This window comes from Syngnathus leptorhynchus, chromosome 5, assembly GCF_054491065.1.
Source record: "Syngnathus leptorhynchus isolate UIUO chromosome 5, UIUO_Slep, whole genome shotgun sequence".
NCBI classification, from domain to species: domain Eukaryota; kingdom Metazoa; phylum Chordata; class Actinopteri; order Syngnathiformes; family Syngnathidae; genus Syngnathus; species Syngnathus leptorhynchus.
The window spans coordinates 15,436,413-15,454,464 of NC_141199.1; the positions used below are offsets into that span (position 1 = coordinate 15,436,413).

Sequence of the window (18,052 nt, forward strand, 5' to 3'; positions counted from 1 at the left end):
ATTCACTAAGCAGTAAGCACAAATAATGCTTTGCCAATTTTTAACTATTTTATTATTTGAAAAAAAAAATCAAAATCTGTTGAATATGGGTTTCATTATGTATTAAACAACGAGAGGGGGGATTGATTTACTGTCTACAATAACAACTGATATTTGAACATAAACAGTGCAGCAACTCAAATTTAAATATAGTATGGTTTTTTATTGAATCATTTGTCTTTGTTTTAATGTCAGTCAATCAAAATATTGTATGTCTCCGTCAACAATCAAGTTAAAAAAAAGAATTATGGCCAGCAGATGGCAGCAATGAGTCTCTTGGATGAGACCACTTGAATCAATACCATTCCAAAATGGCGGCGCTTTGGAAATACAACCGTCACGAGCCGTAAGTGTCACGTTAAATCTTCTACAGAGAATGAAGAAAGTATTTAAGATGGGTTTTTTTTTCTTTCTATCTGTGTGGTTTAAAGCCAGTTGTTCTCCAGGCCGTTGACTTCACGACGTTTATATGGCCACACTGTTTTCGATGTTCTTTGGATCCAGGTATTTGTACGGGATTTTCAGACTCTTGTTTCTTTCGTTGATTTGGATGGACAACCCGTCAAGCTCGGTTTTAAAATCCTTTTGCATTTGCCGTGGGGTTCTCTCGGTGAAATGGTCCTCTGGGTAGTGCCCAAGGGGAACCTGTTGAATCAATGAATAAACACACATTGGATATAAAAAGGTCTACACAACCCTGTTCAAATGTCAGGTTTTGGTTTAATGTATTCCACTCTTAGTATGACCAATATAACTCGATTGAAAATGGGGTTTTTTTTTAAATGTGACGTTAAGTTTGGTTTACTTACATAGTCAGAGGACTGCCTGCTGAGTAGCCAGACTGCAGCTATTCCCTGCACTGTCACATTGATAGGTGGCAATGTCTTCAGTATCGTGGCCATGCATGTTGTCCCTTTTTTGGTCGGGGGAGGATGCTGCAAGGTGAGGGGAGTGTTGGGCATCCATGCGCCATAGTCGTACTGCGATATACATAAGTTGTTTAGAAGGAATATAACGTAAAGCTAGTGTTCATTCTAAGGATTCACCTGTCCGTTGTTTACAGCCGCATGCTGGCACGAGCAAGTGAATATCACCATGGTGGCAAATTTGATCAACTCAGGCACTGTGGTGAAACTTTGAGGGATTCCTGAGAGGGAGAGCAAGGAAACCACGTCAAAAAGAGCTTCCCGGCAGCTGTTGGTGAGCAAAACATGCACTCACGTAGCAATGTGTATTATTATTCAATGTAATGATCACCTGTTTGTTGCTGGGAAAGGAATCCGTGTTCAAAAATATCCTCAATCCAAATCTGCAGTTCTGAGTCTTTCTGAACCTGCTCGTCACTTTTGTAGTAGTACTGTATCATTCCCTGCACAAATCTTTTGCGAGACCTTTTGTATCAGTACAACACCATTGTGATAAATAGAAGTGAAGCTAGAGATTCTCTAATATAGGGTGAAATTGTAAAAATAAATGTCCACATTTGTACATATTTTTTGTGACCCATAGACCACCCAGTATAGTATTGCATTAGTTGTTGTATGCAAACTGTAAAGACATTTAACAAAGAGGCTTTTCATACTTGAAAATGATGTTCCAAAGTTTGAGCCCATCATCCCGGTAGTAGAAGTTGGGCACATCTTGCAAGTCGCGATCGGCAATGTCGTCAGGAATGCAAAGGGACCTGTAGGTGATGGAGGACAGCGACCTCTCTAGGATCTTTGTCATAGCCTGTCCACCAGAAGCTGCAAACTGAGAAACGGTCCATTTCAAGATGTAAACAGAAGGATCTCCAAAGTTGTGTTGAAAGCAAAGGTCAGCTCTTACGTTGGTGAAGATTCCAGCGGGCCCTATTAGCAGTGTCCGAGCTAACTCGTTGATATGCAGAGTGTAGCGAGTGTGAGGTATGAGGAGCTAGACCACGGCAAGATCAAGAAATATTAAGATGACAAACGTATCAATGAATGAAAACACTTAGCTGAAATGAAATTGGAAAAGCTCCAGGTACCTTGTAGATTGGATGCACCATGGGTAGTTTGCGCAGCAGTGACACAGCAAACACCTCCGCCAGCAGGTGAGTGCGCAGCAAGTGAGCATTGAGCTGGTGCTCTGAGAAATCGGCACTTCTCACAAAAATCTTAGCCGTCAGCCAGTCATATTCAGAGTCAGTTGGGAGAAAGATGGGGTTGTCCTCCCCCGGAGTCTGTTTCAGCTGTGCCAAAAGAAGGAGATTGTACCGTTAAATTTGACAGACTTTGTGACGGTCCTCATGGCAACAGACACCGCTCTCGTCAATCATCGTCCACAGATAACCGAGATGAGATCAGCAGGCAGACAAATGGAATATTCTCTAGACCTTGGTTGTCCGCTATTGTTGCAACAGTTGTAAATTTGATCTCAATGATTTGAAAGATGTCTCAAATTCAAATCAGGGTTCAGGATCAGGTCGAGAAGACCCTTATGCCCTTAAAGGTGTCATTAGCATCAAGCGCTTTTAAAGCTCTGAGCAAAACCATGGAGCTCCCAAAACACAAAATAGAGTCAGAAAATTTGAGACCTTGACATCTCTCTACCTAACCCACAAGCTCAGTTTGTTGGGACCTTCACCTTATGTTAATAATCATTTATCTTAATGTCATGTCACCTGAATGGCAATAGGCATCAGCTTGTCGTCGGGTCGTTTGTGAAACAGGACGAGGGGCGCCATCAAGTACTGCTGAACCCCATGGATGATGTTTGCCGGCATTCCGTCCAGGTTCTTGTAGTCACAAAGGTATATGTTGCCTCGCTGTTTGAGGACAAACATATCGGAATAATAATATTGAAGATACCACATACTGCGAGTTTTTGTGTTGTTGACAAAACGCCTCAATCCATTCAAATGTCAATTGGGAGGAGAACCAAACTGTTACCTCCAACTCATTCGATAGGTTTGAGCCATCGGGGATGAAGACCATATCATCGGTTACCGGGAAGTTCTCAGGCAGAGTTTTGCAACGTTGAATCAAGGTGGGGTGATTTCCGTTTAGGTACTGATATCCAAAAAAACAGTCCTCCGTCCAGTGCTCCTGCGCATAATCTGACAAAAAAGAAACGGTGCTGTCAGTCAAACGCTCGCTGCTACTTCAATGAATCCTACCATGGAAGAACTTCACCATTACCCGATAAGCTGGTGTGTTTGTTACAGAACACATGTTTGATATCATCAAGATGTTTCCAGTTATGATGATCGTTTTCCAGCCTCTTTAGCTCCAGCTCAGTCAGCCTGCGAAAACAAAACAATGAAAGGTTGCGTAACACAACAAACCACCTGTTCAAAGGGATTTGGTTTGTTGGCAAAATCACAGCATTTACATCATTGATGATATCAGACTCAAAGGTTTGGAGGGCTCTTACGCTGCAAGGGCAGTGAATCCAAACTCTGTGGTCTTGGTGAACGAGAACTGGACCTCACAAGGTAGCTTACATGGACCGTCAGCCTCAATGCAGTGGGGCACGCCTGGGTAAGCCTGTTCCCATCTGGTGGATGGTTGAGAGCTCGATGTAGACTATCACGTATCAACGCAAATGTCGGTTTACGTCGGTACCTCTCACCCATAGTCTGCTTTGCGGCGGCACAGTTCCTGTTCCCTTGCGTACTGACCAAGAGAGTGGTTTTCGTCAAAGACCCTCAGCGCTTTCGGAATAATCACACACATTTGGATGAGTCAGAGTTCTCAAACACCCGATAGAAGACAAGCGCACAAATCAACCCACCTTTGCCTTCTCTGAAGCGGTGAGTCTCCTTGTCGCTGATCCAGCAATGGATGGGAAAGGTGTAGATGACTCCCTCGGGTGATTTGATTTCCACCTTGTCGGGGAACCAATCGTCATCGGGCGTAAGGAAGCCATGGTGTTTGTCTAGTTCGATCAAGATAAGCTCTCCAAGGGACCTTGGGCAGGAAACTGTATAGTTGGACACCTGCAAAATCACAGGAAATATTCCATATATAACATTTTCTGTTGCTTCCAGTTCAGATCAACAAAAGTACCACTACAATGCAAAGACCTTGTGCTCTCCTTTTATTGTGACTTCCGGATCATTAATTCATTCAGTGCCAGCCCCAGTTAAAATAGATGTTTGACGTCTATAGTTGTCAATGTCAGTGAATGAGTTAAGCATCGCGAAGGGTTTCCCCATACTTACCGATCCTGTGCCGATTATCAAAGAACTTAAAGACGTGCGGTGACTCTCGCCGTCTTTGCCCACCAACTTAATGTGCACATGGTTCACGGTGCCCGAGCAACCTCGATGGCTAGTGAAGACGGTCACTTCGTAATGCAACATGGTTACGCTGGAATGAGTTGGAATGAGGAAGAAAAAGTTTTGTGTGAGGGACACTTGGCCCCTGGAGCTTTTTATATTTTCGTATCCGAGTAGGTGGTACTATAGACTTGATTGACAGATGTCATAATCACTGGCTCATTTACACCTCTGTCGCTTCCTCAAGAAAGATAAGCACTTTTACTTGGAAGCCGGATGTAATCGCACAGATAGGATTGTATAACGCACTAATCTTATCTGTTGTAACAATTGTATGAGGTTAGTTTATTTCCACAAGCATGAAAAGGCAAGGCCGCTTTATTTCGACTGCGGACTTCATACTCTTGTTCCCAATTCATATCATTGAAAGTAAAACATAAAAAAAAGCATTTCCACACAAAACAATCAAATTGATTTAAAAGCAAACAATCACTTCATGAACAAGAAAAAGATTTCTGGAAGAATTAAGTTTGAAAACACTTGAAAAATATATTTTTTTTCTCCATGGAGCAAACAATGACTTCCATTGAAGAGAACCTTTTCAATTTAGCCCAAAGCAAGAGTTTTATTCAACAACAAAAAAAGATGAAAAGTGTTCTTTTTTTTTTTTTTGACACAATCAACAGATTTTATTTCTTAAAATCACCTTTTGTATGGCAGAAAACAGATTAAAATGCTCCCCCCACCCTAATGAAAAAAAAGCACTCTTGTATGCAACTGGCTCAAATCTTCAAAAGAAAGTATAATAATAATTTAAAAAAATCCAAGGCAACTTTCCATTGTTTATCTTTCTTCCATAAGTAGGCTGAAAGATACTATTTCTTACTTTTTGGAAAGTTGTATCACCTCACACACACATATGCTAAGAATACAACCTGCTTTTTTGTACATTATAATAGAGGCAATAAAGGCATGATACGTGAAAACACTAAACACTGTCAATTTGTAACTTGCAATCTCATGCCAAAATTTCCGGCTCAACCAAATAGAAATATTAACTGATACTCAAACACTTGCTGGCTGCAAGATTTCTGGTAAATAATTTGAGTACGGTGGTCATACTGAGGTTATTTTAGCAAGAACATGTTCAATGTTTGATATTTGTTCTGTCTGTTTGAGGGACCATCTGTTTTAGGGACCGTCCATCAATGGCATGTCGTGGGGGATATTTGTCTGACAAATCAGCATCGAGCAAAATGAATTGTTTTTATTATTCTGGATGCGGTAGTAGCTGGATATGGTAAAGAACTACTAACTACAGCTGAAAACGTAAATGCGTAAATTAAAATGTATAACAACCTTTCCCTGTTCTGAATGTAGATGGCAAACGGAGGCCTCTAACTACAACACCTAATATTTTTATTATATATGTCATTTTGGAGAAGTAGGAGATATTTAAGTCATAATAATTATTCAACTAGCAAGTGTTTTCTTGAACTGGCAGCGGGTCTTTCACAAATCTAGAGAAATATTTTGGCTAACTCTTCCTGGAACACTGATTTTTGGTTAAATATACAATGACACAAGTAAAAGCAAGAATTTGTAAAGATCATTATCAAGGTGTTCCCTTCACCAAGTTCCTGAGAATCCTGACAAATGATTGTCATGTTTTACAATATCAGGATATGACACTGTTTGGTAATGATTACCTCGCTTTATAATTTGTCTCCAGGGAAGATTTCTTTAGAAACCAAACAAACATAGAGGTCAACCAGCCTGACTGAATGGAAGACATTGCTGTCAGCTTCGGAGGTTTTCATTTCAATAATTTATTTCTATGATATAATATAATATGTTGTCAGAATATGGGATTTGGGAATTCTATGAAATCAACTTACATAATACAATTGTGACACATTGACTTAACTCCAAGTCGTTTCCGCAGGAATTAGTTTTATAAAATAACCTGATTTACTTACACTGGAGGTGTTTAAACTTGCATTTAATAATATTTGTTGTTTGAATTTTCACACACCTCCCTGTTGATTGTGTCTTTCCCACGTTTAGATGGCCACACTGTTTTCAATGTTCTTTGGATCCAGGTAAGTGTACGGGATTTTCAGACCCTCGTTTCGGTTGTTGATTTTGATGGACAACTCATCAAGCTCGGCTTTAAAATCCTTTTGCAGCTGGCGGGGGATCTCCTCGGTAAAATGCTCCTCTGGGTAGTGTCCGAGTGGAACCTATTACCAGAATACATGTATGTGAGCTCAACTATGTCTCTAAGCGCTCTATAATCCTTTTGGAATAAGAGAAGGTGACTAGAGACAGGGACGTTTGATCTTGACTTTGTAAATATCAAGTACCGCAAATCAGGTCCAGATAAAGAAAACCATTGTAATAGATGCCAGCTTTTCCCTTTACCAATATTTTGTTGTATTGTGTTTCGGATTCCTTACAAAATCAGAAGTCGGTTTGCTGAGCAGCCAGGCGCTGGCCATTCCCTGAGCAGTCACGTTGATAGGGGGCAACGTCTCGAGGATTGTGCTCTTGCTAGTTGTCCCTTTTTTGGTCGGGGGAGCACGCTGGAGAGTGGCGGGGGCACCGGGTTCACGGTAGTGGGTTGAACTCGATCGCCAGTATAGACGGTCACCTCGTGATCCATCATTGTTATTCCGGAATGGCGAGGTATCGGAATAGATAAAAACCGGTACAGTCGGCTACGACGGCTTTTTATTTACCTGTACTGAATATGCTAATTTGTGGGAGGTACGTACCTGCAGCGGGTATCAGGAATGTTCGGTGGTTTGACTAAATGACAGCATTATTGTGAGACTGGGTTTGATATTTTTTATTCATGTGATCAAAAAAAAAAAAATATCCTAAATATGCCAGTTGGATCAACAATTTAGGTGAGGTCAGACGGGAAGGTAAAGTCAAGACTTTTATTACCGTCAGCTTGTTGATCGTTCCACTCGTGATTTGTGAGAAGTTCACACAGACAAGGTGTGCCACCTGCATTTGTTGTGTGACTTTTGTGCCCAAAAAACATTAGGTTGCGCAACAACAACAACATAGCGTATTGGCCCGAATATAAGACGAGGTTTTTTTTCATTGAAATAAAACTGAAAAAGGGTGGGGGTGGTCTGACATTCGGGGTCTAGACAAAGGCTTTTTTCAAACTTAAGTTTTGTAAAAGAGGGGGTCGTCTTATATTCAGGCCAATACGGTAATTCAAGAAGATTTTTCAGAATTTAATACTGGTGGTGTTTAAATACAGTTTAAAGCCAATGAAATGTAAAGCAACTTTGAGAGTGTCTTCCAGTGCTTTTATTTTGCGAGTTGTCTTTATTTTTGCATGCATGTGTGTGGGCGGTACGCACAAACAAGAACAAGGACTTGTGTCTGCCTGCAAGATAGAACTCCACCTCATAAAAAGAATTTTGGTTTGGAGGTAACAAAGCAATGACAAAAACCCGTCCAATAGGTCACACCTAACAATTTACCACAGGCACAACTTAATTGGTATCATTTATAAATTTGCTTTGCTGAGTTTGGTTTCTATTATTTTCAAATTTATTAGAAAGTATGACTAGTAAACAACTCTTGAATAAACTCCGTGGTGTCATGAAAAGACTGATTTTGCTCAATAATCAGATGTCTTGATACTGTTGTATTCAAACATCACACATAGATACAAAGCGGAATAATTTCAGGCACATTTTTGATGCAAGTATTCAAGCTGACACTGAGCAGCATCCCCTCCAAAATATATTTGATGGACACATTTTAATATCTAGTTTGCTGGCCTCAAAGCTTAAACAAGACATAGGCAAAATGAACCACACTTTAATTTTATGAACATCTCAACATCGAGCATTTGCGATTCATGGTGCAATAGCGTTTGATTGTGCCTGGCTTTCCGATGTTTAGATGGCCACGCTGTTTTCGACATTCTTTGGATCCAAGTAAGTGTACGGGATTTCCAGACCTTTGTTTCTGTTGTCGATCGTGATCGACAACTTGTCAAGATCCCTTTTGAAATCTTTTTGCAACTGGCGGAGAGTCTTTTCTGTGAAATGGTACTCGGGGTAATGTCCGAGTGGTACCTGGTGAGACAAAGGATTCACATGACTTGGATGACTCGCGTCTGCTTTCCGATTCCACATTTTTGGCATCTCACGTTTGGTGTACTTACAAAGTCGGAGGACTGCCTGCTGAGCAGCCAAACTGTGGCCATTCCCTGAGCAGTCACGTTGATAGGGGGCAACGTCTCGAGGATTGTGCTCTTGCTAGTCGTCCCTTTTTTGGTCGGGGGAGCACGCTGCAGGGTGGCGGGGGTGTTGGGCATCCAGCCACCATAGTCGTACTGCAATGAAGCTTTTGCAATAAGACCAAATGTAATGCAAAGCAATGCTGATGTTCGTTTTAAGGATTCACCTGCCCGCTGTTCACAGCTGCGTGTTGGCACGAGCAAGTGAACATCACCATGGTGGCAAACTTGATCAGTTCAGACGCAGTGGTAAAATTTTGAGGGATTCCTGTGAAGGAAAGAAAAATGCAAGACAACAGCATCACTGAGAGGCGTTGGAATTTTCAGGTGGATGCTAGTGAGGCAAATGTGCACTCATGTAATGTTTGCCTGTTTGTAGCTGGGAAAGAAATCCGTGTTTAAAAATCTCCCCAATCCAAGTCTGCAGTTCTGAGTCTCGCTGGACCTCGTCATCGCTTTTGTAGTAGTATTTGATCACTCGCTGCACATATCTTTTGAGAGACAACTTGATGATTACACATACATTCAGCGAAATACCTTCACTGTCAAACTCCATTTTGGATCTGTCTGTTTGTTCACTGATTATTTCCTGGTTCATTGGGGATGACAAACACATGGGCAGTATCATTATGATTTCGATTGCAATAATTTGTGATGCAAAAAGTCATACTCGAAGATGATGTTCCACAATTGGAGTCCATCATCTCTGTAGTAGAAGTTCGGCAGGTCCTTCAAGTCACGGTCAGCAATGTCGTCGGGGATGCAAAGGGACCTGTAGGTGATGGAGGACAGCGATCTTGCCAAGATCTTTGGCAAAGCCTCTCCACCAGAAGCTGCAAACTGACAAACAGTCCATTTAAGACATAAACAGAAGGATCTCCAATGTTATGTAGAAAGCAAAGGTCGACTTTTACCAGAGTGAAGACTCCGGTGGGTCCTATGAGCTGTGTCCGAGCTAATTCATTGATCTGCAGAGTGTATCGAGTGTGGGGTATGAGGAGCTAAAAGAATGGAAGAAAGGATCATGAAACCAAACCTTGAGACAACCAAAGTCTTGATGTATAAAACCAAATAAGGAAAACTCCAGGTACCTTGTAGATTGGATGCACCATGGGCAGGTTGCGTAGCAGTGACACGGCAAAAACCTCCGCCAGCAGGTGGGTGCGCAAGAAGTGAGCGTTGAGCTGGTGCTCTGAGAAATCAGCACTTCTCACAAAAGTCTTAGCCGTCAGCCAGTCGTACACAGAGTCAGTTGGGAGAAAGATGGGGTTGTCTTCCGCCGGAGTCTGCTTCAGCTGTGGAAAGGGGAAGAAACCAAACCAAGGATGGACATTTAATGGACCCCATATTTTTTTTTTTTTTTTTTTTTTACTGGAGATACTGCACAAATCTGCATTTTGGCTTCATCATTTCCAAAGATAGCCCCTAAAATACTTCATGACCATTGGATGAAGCTAATGTCACCTGAATGGCAATAGGCATTAGCTTGTCGTCGGGTCTTTTGTGAAGCAGGACAAGAGGAGCGGTCAAATACTGCTGCTTCCCTTCTACGATGTTTGCTGGGATTCCATCCAGGTTCTTGTAGTCGCAAAGGTATATGTTGCCTTCCTGTATGAGGACAAACACGTCAGAAGGCTTACAGTAGCTTGAAGATAACACAATCTGCATAGTGCAATGCCGTTTTTGTTGTTGTTGACAAAATGGCTCGACATATTCAAACAGTTACCTCCAACTCTTTCGATAAGTTTGAGCCATCGGGGATGAAGACCATGTCATCGGTCACAGGGAAGTTCTCGGGTAGAGTTTTGCAACGTTGAATCAAGGTGGGATTGACTCCATTTAGAAACTGATATGCAAATAACCAGTCCTCCATCCAGTGTTCCTGCACGTAATCTGACAAAAATCATTAACGTTTTCAGCTCAAGTTTTGTAAGACCAGCAGATAAGCGATGATGGAAAATCCATTCGGCCGCTGTACCTGATAAGGGCGTGTCTTTGTTATGGAACACGTCGTTGATATCATCAAGAGTTTTCCAATTTTCCTTGTTGTCAACGAGCCCTTTTAGCTGAAGTTCAACCAACCTGGGAAACAAAACAAACCGCTTGTTGATACCAAATCATGAACCGAACACAATGATGGCATCGTACTGTGAGGTTTGGGAGGCGCTTACCCTGTGGCCGCTGTGAATGCAAACTCTGTCGTTTTGGTGAAGGAGAACTGGACTTCATCTGGCAAGGTCATCGCACCATCTGCCAATATGGTGTCGGGCATACCTGGGCCATAGAATTCCCAGCTGTTGGGCAATTTGAACATGTATGTCGACTCATGCGGAATGCTTTCGATATAAAAAAAAGTAAACATTGGATTAAACACTCACGCATAGTCTACACTTCGCTGACTCAGCTCCTGCTGTCTCGCGTACTTGCCAAGAGAGTTGCTTTCGTCAAAGGTCCTCAGAGCTTGCAGAGAAAAATCACAACACACGAGAATTATTTGTCATTTGTTTGTTATTATTTATTTGTTGCGCACATGATGACAAACAAACGCAATGGTCAAGCCACCTTTGCCCTCTCTGTAGCGGTGAGTCTCGCTGTCACTGATCCAGCAGTGGATGGGAAAGGTGTAGATGATTTTCTCAGGTGATATGATTTCCACCTTGTCAGGAAACCAAGCATCGCCGGGCAAAATTAAGAATTGTCGCTTGTCTAGTTCGATCAGAACCAGTTGTCCAAGGGACTTTGGGCAGGAAACAGTATAGGTTGTGACCTAGAAAATTAAAAATGTTGAATTGGGTTGAAAATATTATGTGCACCATTTTGTCTTAGCCACACCCCTAGGCTCACTCCATTCCAGATGAGCAGTTGGCGACTGTAAAAGATCGACCATGAGATGGCGACCTACAACTAATTTAGCAGCAAGAATGAGGTCTTTGGCTTGAGGCACAAAGTGATGAAACAGAGACTCGAACAAAGTGACGACAGGCAGGTTCAACTTGCTCAATGCTGCCTTGCGCCAGCCGAGCACCAGTACTCGGACTGGTTCCACTGTCCGATCTTAGTCTTGTGGTCCTGCCTGACTCCAAAAGATTGAGATTCAAAGGTCCACTAAATATTTAATCCCCCATAACTAATAATCAGGTCCAGATGGGGCTTTTAAAGACAACCTGGTTTAACCATTATCAAGTCAAGTAAAAAAAAAACTTCAAGGCATCCATATTTTGGCTCAGGATCAGACGTTACCTGACCTAACATAAATGAAGTAAACAAGGGAACAACAATAGCATACAGTACAATGGGACCTAAAATAAAGAAATTAATAAAGTCTATCTGTCTAAACTAACACTAAGCATGTACTGTACAGCAAATACAATTTAGCATAAAAACTGCTTAATGTACGAGGATTGATATGAAAACGTTTACGTTTATTTAAATGTTATATTGTCTCGTTTTATTTACGACTATTTAAGTTATAGCCGAAACATGTCAGGTAATGAAACCTAAATAATTTGTTTGTGATAAAAGAAGTACGTATTTATTTATTGTTCTACGCAACTCACGGGACCACCAAAAGGTGGTGAGATTTTTTTTCGACACTTACTGCTCCTCTGAAGATGACCAAAGACCTCAGCCACGTGCGGGCACTCTCGCCTTCTGTGCCCACCAACTTAATGTGCACCGGGTTAATGGTGGTGGCGTGAACTCGATCACCAGTGTAGATGGTCACTTCGTAATCCACCATTGTTATTCCGGAATGATGAGGAAACCTAATAACAGTAACACGGTTCTTCTCCCAGTCAGACCCAATCTGCCGTGCCAGGTTTTTATATACCTGTGCGGTGTATGCTAATTTGCGGGCGGTACCTGCGGCAGCTATGAGGAATGTCAGATGTGTATTAACAACGTCTGATTTAATTACAACTGCAGATTTCACATGAAAGATGAGACCTTTCGCATTGAAGTCTGATTTACGTGTATATTTTGTAAGTTGTAAAATAATTGCATCTCTCTGGTTCTGGTTTTATTGTTTTTCCTCTTCCGTTTTGAATTGTATTGTTTTGTTGGCGGTTAACGTACGTTTGATTGTTATTCATGTGAAGTGCTTTATGATGAAGGGCACAATATTTCCAAAGGGTCTTCAAACTGTGGATATTTGAGCAACTTTAGAGGTGTACTTACTGTATGCCAATTTAACTTTAGCGGCTACACTCAACCAGTACCGACATGCGCTGCCAGCATCATTGTGGGACTCGGTCCAAATTTCGATGCCATCAAAATATGCAGTCTTAGCCAATTGTATTAACAGCTCATGTGAGATCAGAGAGGCAGATAAAGTCAAGCGCTTGATAAGATCATGCTGTTGATTCCTCCAGCCAGGATTCAAAGCTGTGAGAAGTTCACAAAGACAAGGTGTGCCGTCAGCATTGTTGTGCGGTTTCCCTGCCAAAAGATTAAGTTACGCAACAACAACGAGAGCAACGTTGTTCAGCTTTTATTGGTGGTGGTGGTGCCTACTTGTTTTTTTCTGATGGGAGTTGATAGCTGCTCTCATCTAGCTGAATAAGCTAATATGTATCAACAACCTATAAACCGTATTTCATATCACACGCATCGTGACCAACAGTATCACGGTCACGAGCATTATCACGATATTGTCTAAAGGAACATAAACAATGACAACATTTTAAAAAAGACAACCTAATGTACGTTTAAAGATAAGGACTAAAATTAATTTACATTTGAGATGCCCCAAAATTGGCTTCAGATAATAGAATCCTGCAGTGATAGTGCGCATTCCTGTATTATTTGTACATTCAGCTGCAGGTTCAAAGTCAAATGACCTAAATGTGGCGCAATTTAAAGTTTATTGGATGAAAATGTCTCAAACTTGAAACGACACGTCAACAAAACACACCATAGTCCAACTCCTCAATTTCATTTTATTACCATCTCATCACACTTTATACCTTGATCTGTATACATACAGGTTTTTAGGATGGTTACTTTCTGATGTTTAGATGGCCACACTGTTCTCGACATTGTTTGGATCCAAGTAAGTGTACGGGATTTCCAGATCTTTGTTTCTGTTGTTGATCGTGATCGACAACTTGTCAAGATCGCTTTTGAAATCCGTTTGCAACTGGCGGGGAGTCTCTTCGGTGTAATGGTACTCGAGGTAATGTCCGAGTGAGACCTGGTGACACAAAGTATTTACATGACTGCAAACTAGATCTGTGATCAACTAGTTATCTTGACACTGGACCAGCTCTACAGTGTCATTTTTGAGGGCTGTCACGATGAAATATTTATAGAATCGATTATTGTATCGATTATCGATAATAATCAATTACTTCTTACTACTTTTTTTTACGTCTGCTTTTCAACTCGCCTTTTTTTGCATGTCGAGTTTGGTGTACTTACAAAGTCAGAGGACCGCCTGCTGAGCAGCCACACTGTGGCCATTCCCTGAGCAGTCACGTTGATAGGGGGCAACGTCTCGAGGATTGTGCTCTTGCTAGTCGTCCCTTTTTTGGTCGGGGGAGCACGCTGCAGGGTGGCGGGGGTGTTGGGCATCCAGCCACCATAGTCGTACTGCAATGAAGCTTTTGCAATAAGACCAAATGTAATGCAAAGCAATGCTTGTGTTCATTCTAAGAATTCACCTGCCCGCTGTTCACAGCTGCGTGTTGGCACGAGCAAGTGAACATCACCATGGTGGCAAACTTGATCAGTTCAGACACAGTGGTCAAGCATTGAGGGATTCCTGTGAAACATAGAAAAAACGCAAAACAGCATCACTGAGTGGCGTTGGATATTCCAGGTGGATGCTGGTGAGGCCAATGTGCACTCATGTAATGATTACCTGTTTGTAGCTGGGAAAGAAATCCGTGTTTAAAAATATCCCCAATCCAAATCTGCAATTCTGAGTCTCGCTGGACCTCGTCATCGCTTTTGTAGTAGTATTTGATCACTCGCTGCACATATCTTTTGAGAGACAACTTGATGATTACACATACATTCAGCTAAATACCTTCACTGACAAACTCCATTTTGGGATTTGTCTGATTGTTAACTGATTATTTCCTGGTTCATTGGGGATGACAAACACATAGGCAGTATCATTATGATTTTGATTGCAATAATTGCAATAATTTGTGATGCAAAGAGTCATACTCGAAGATGATGTTCCACAGTTGGAGTCCATCATCTCTGTAGTAGAAGTTCGGCAGGTCCTTCAAGTCACGGTCAGCAATGTCGTCGGGGATGCAAAGGGACCTGTAGGTGATGGAGGACAGCGATCTTGCCAAGATCTTTGGCAAAGCCTCTCTGCCAGAAGCTGCAAACTGAGAAACAGTCCATTTCAAGACACAAACAGAAAGAAGTCCAATGTCACGTAGAACGTAAAGGTGGACTTTTACCAGAGTGAAGACTCCGGTGGGTCCTATGAGCTGTGTCCGAGCTAATTCATTGATCTGCAGAGTGTATCGAGTGTGGGGTATGAGGAGCTAAAAGGATGGAAGGAAGGATCATGAACCCAAACCTGGAGACAACCAAAGTCTTGATGTATAAAACCAAATTAGGAAAACTAGGTACCTTGTAGATTGGATGCACCATGGGCAGGTTACGTAGCAGTGACACGGCAAAAACCTCCGCCAGCAGGTGGGTGCGCAACAAGTGAGCGTTGAGCTGGTGCTCTGAGAAATCGGCACTTCTCACAAAAATCTTAGCCGTCAGCCAGTCGTACACAGAGTCAGTTGGGAGAAAGATGGGGTTGTCTTCCGCCGGAGTCTGCTTCAGCTGTGGAAAGGGGAAGAAACCAAACCAAGGATGGGCATTTTTTTATTGTTGATGATACACCGATCTGCCCTGAATTAGACCCCGAAATACTTTTCCAAATAAGACCCATTGCCCCTAGATTGAAGTGTTGATTCTTATTCCAGGTGTTAGCCGCCGCACCAAACACGAAAGGTCACATTCCGGGAGTCTGAGCAATAACTACAGATGATCCCAACTACAATTAATGCCGCAGAATCTGTCTATTTTATCCACAAGCCCAGGTTTATGAGATCATTCACTGTTCAAAGTAATTCACCTGAATGGCAATAGGCATCAGCCTGTCGTCGGGTCTTTTGTGAAGCAGGACAAGAGGAGCGGTCAAATACTGTTGCTTCTCTTCTATGATGTTTGCCGGCATTCCGTCCAGGTTCTTGTAGTCACAAAGGTATATGTTGCCTCGCTGTTTGAGGACAAACATATCGGGTTATTAATATTGAAGATACCACATACTGCGAGTTTTTGTGTTGTTGACAAAACGCCTCAATCCATTCAAATGTCAATTGGGAGGAGAACCAAACTGTTACCTCCAACTCATTCGATAGGTTTGAGCCATCGGGGATGAAGACCATATCATCGGTCACAGGGAAGTTGTCGGGTAGAGTTTTGCAACGTTGAATCAAGGTGGGATTGACTCCATTTAGAAACTGGTATGCAAATAACCAGTCCTCTGCCCAGTGCTCCTGCACGTAATCTGACAAAATAAATTAACATTTATTGTTCAAGTTTTGTGAGACCAGCAGATCCATTCGGCCGCTGTACCTGATAAGGGCGTGTCTTTGTTACGGAACACGTCGTTGATATCGTCAAGAGTTTTCCAATTTTCCTGGTTGTCAACGAGCCCTTTTAGCCGAAGCTCAGCCAACCTGGGAAACAAAACAAGCAGCTTGTTGATACCAAATCAATGATGGCATCGTACTGTGAGGTTTGGCGGGAGCTTACCCTGTGGCCGCTGTGAATGCAAACTCTGTCGTTTTGGTGAAGGAGAACTGGACTTCATCTGGCAAGGTCATCGCACCATCTGCCTTTATGGTGTAAGGCATACCTGGGCCATAAAATTCCCAGCTGTTGGGCATTTTAAAAATGTATGTCGACTCATGCGGAATGCTTTCGATATAAAAAAGTCAACATTAGAGTAAACACTCACTCATAATCTACACTTCGCTGGCTTAGTTCCTGCTGTCTCGCGTATTGTCCAAGAGAGTGGCTTTCGTCAAAGATCCTCAGAGCTTCCAGAGCAAAATCACAAACAACACGTGAGGATTGTTTGTAGGGATCACACACACTCGATGGCAGATCAACCCACCTTTGCCCTCTCTATAGCGGTGAGTCTCCTGGTCAGTGATCCAGCAGTGGATGGGAAAGGTGTAGATGTCTTCCTCGGGTGATTTGACTTCCACCTTATCGGGGAACCAAGCGTCGTCGGGCAAAAAGTCAAATTGCCGTTTGTCTAATTCGATCAGAAGCAGCCGTCCAAGGGAATTTGGGCAGGACACAGTATAAGTAGATACCTAGAAGATTTAATGGAAGTTTTCAAAATAATTAGAGCTGCATTTACATCTTTCAGTCAAGACTGACAAAAATATTTTGGTAACCGTCTTTGTTAGGCTGACCTGGTGAGGACCTTGGTTGGCAATCAATCAACCAATGACAGGAGCACACAAAGAAGGCCATTTACTTACGGATCCTCTGAAGATGACCAAAGACTTCAGCCATGTACGATCACTCTCGCCATCCGTGCCCACCAGCTTGATGTGCACACTGTTTAAGGTGGTGGCCTGAATTCGGTCGCCTGTGTAGACTGTCGCCTCATAAACCACCATTGTTATTAGCGAACGATGAAAAATCTTAATTGGGTAAATGTGATTCTTCTCTCAACCGGACACAATGGCTTCTTATACCGTATGAATGGTTGCTAGCGGGAAGTACCTGCTCCAGGTTTTAGTAAGACGTTTATGAGCAATGACCGGTTGCAAGGTTGCAAAAGCTCATTTCTCAAGATGAGCACTTTCACAATGAAGTCTGATCTCTATAGCAAAACCTAAAAGAGACACCCTTGGACCCCCCCAGCCCCCCCCCCTCCCAAATCCTAACTCTGCCAGTGCATCAATGGTCTTATGCACAGCATTTTCTTTCAATTCAGTGCAGAGTGAAGAGAACAAGCTACATGGCGGCATGACCGCAACATATATGCTAATTTGTGTTATTATACTCACCAGGTCCCTCTAGGGAAAATCCTGGAAGTCAGACGAGTAACACTTTGTGGTTTTCCCAAAGCCATTGTCACCGGCGATCTTTGGCGGCTGCGCATGTTGTCTGTACGTTACACCCTTCGGTGTAACAGCATCACAAATGTATCATAAAACATAGTAAATCATCATGAAATATCATTCCTACATTCTGTTTAGTTCTGTAAATTCTAAAAGAGACACCCTTGAACCCCTTCAAGTAAAAAATCCTAACTTCGCCAGTGCATCAGTGGTTTCATGCACAGCATTGTTCTGGAGTTGGGTCCAAAATTTTTTTTTTATCGACGCTACTGAAAAATATGCAGTCTTTCTCAATTGGTTTTAAAAACACCTGGGGCGTGATAAGGGATGCAGTGAACGCGGAAATAGAGAGAACAATTGTCATAAGGCAGATGGCAGAAATTACTTGAAGATCTT

General features: G+C 42.3%; 3 protein-coding genes and 1 long non-coding RNA gene across 5 annotated transcripts in view; 1 reads left to right on the forward strand and 3 right to left on the reverse strand.

Annotated features, from left to right (window-relative positions):
- Positions 1–203: 203 nt before the first annotated feature.
- Positions 204–6,997, reverse strand: LOC147057238 (arachidonate 12-lipoxygenase, 12R-type-like). The gene is made up of 15 exons (XM_085912707.1): positions 6,742–6,997; positions 4,226–4,373; positions 3,796–4,000; positions 3,634–3,715; positions 3,436–3,558; positions 3,201–3,304; positions 2,952–3,118; positions 2,684–2,827; positions 2,048–2,251; positions 1,867–1,953; positions 1,622–1,791; positions 1,297–1,418; positions 1,086–1,186; positions 849–1,019; positions 204–684 (listed from the first exon to the last, which is right to left on the reverse strand). Exons 2-15 carry the CDS (start codon positions 4,364–4,366, stop codon positions 505–507), a joined length of 2,001 nt encoding a protein of 666 aa, XP_085768833.1. The 5' UTR covers positions 4,367–4,373; positions 6,742–6,997; the 3' UTR covers positions 204–504.
- The window catches only part of LOC147057239 (uncharacterized), a 29,225-nt gene continuing 11,501 nt past the window's right edge, over positions 329–18,052 (forward strand). The window contains exons 1-2 of the long non-coding RNA XR_015066110.1: positions 329–385; positions 1,103–1,239. This is a non-coding gene — a long non-coding RNA (uncharacterized LOC147057239). The remainder of the gene's footprint in view (positions 386–1,102; positions 1,240–18,052) is intronic.
- LOC147057240 (arachidonate 12-lipoxygenase, 12R-type-like) lies at positions 6,331–12,366 on the reverse strand. 2 transcript variants are annotated; one of them, XM_085912709.1, is made up of 14 exons: positions 12,154–12,366; positions 11,118–11,322; positions 10,934–11,015; positions 10,727–10,849; positions 10,534–10,637; positions 10,282–10,448; positions 10,020–10,163; positions 9,647–9,850; positions 9,470–9,556; positions 9,226–9,395; positions 8,925–9,046; positions 8,723–8,823; positions 8,481–8,651; positions 6,331–6,525 (listed from the first exon to the last, which is right to left on the reverse strand). In XM_085912709.1, exons 1-14 carry the CDS (start codon positions 12,292–12,294, stop codon positions 6,346–6,348), a joined length of 2,001 nt encoding a protein of 666 aa, XP_085768835.1. In that variant the 5' UTR covers positions 12,295–12,366; the 3' UTR covers positions 6,331–6,345. The 2 variants fall into 2 exon arrangements, with proteins under 2 accessions (XP_085768835.1, XP_085768834.1); XM_085912708.1 differs by lacking the exon at positions 6,331–6,525 and adding an exon at positions 8,116–8,391 and having other exon boundaries at positions 12,154–12,365.
- LOC147057241 (arachidonate 12-lipoxygenase, 12R-type-like) lies at positions 13,479–17,356 on the reverse strand. The gene is made up of 14 exons (XM_085912710.1): positions 17,069–17,356; positions 16,693–16,897; positions 16,534–16,615; positions 16,329–16,451; positions 16,149–16,252; positions 15,914–16,080; positions 15,646–15,789; positions 15,147–15,350; positions 14,972–15,058; positions 14,727–14,896; positions 14,416–14,537; positions 14,216–14,316; positions 13,974–14,144; positions 13,479–13,746 (listed from the first exon to the last, which is right to left on the reverse strand). The coding sequence occupies exons 1-14, from the start codon at positions 17,207–17,209 to the stop codon at positions 13,567–13,569; spliced, it is 2,001 nt and encodes a 666-aa protein (XP_085768836.1). The 5' UTR covers positions 17,210–17,356; the 3' UTR covers positions 13,479–13,566.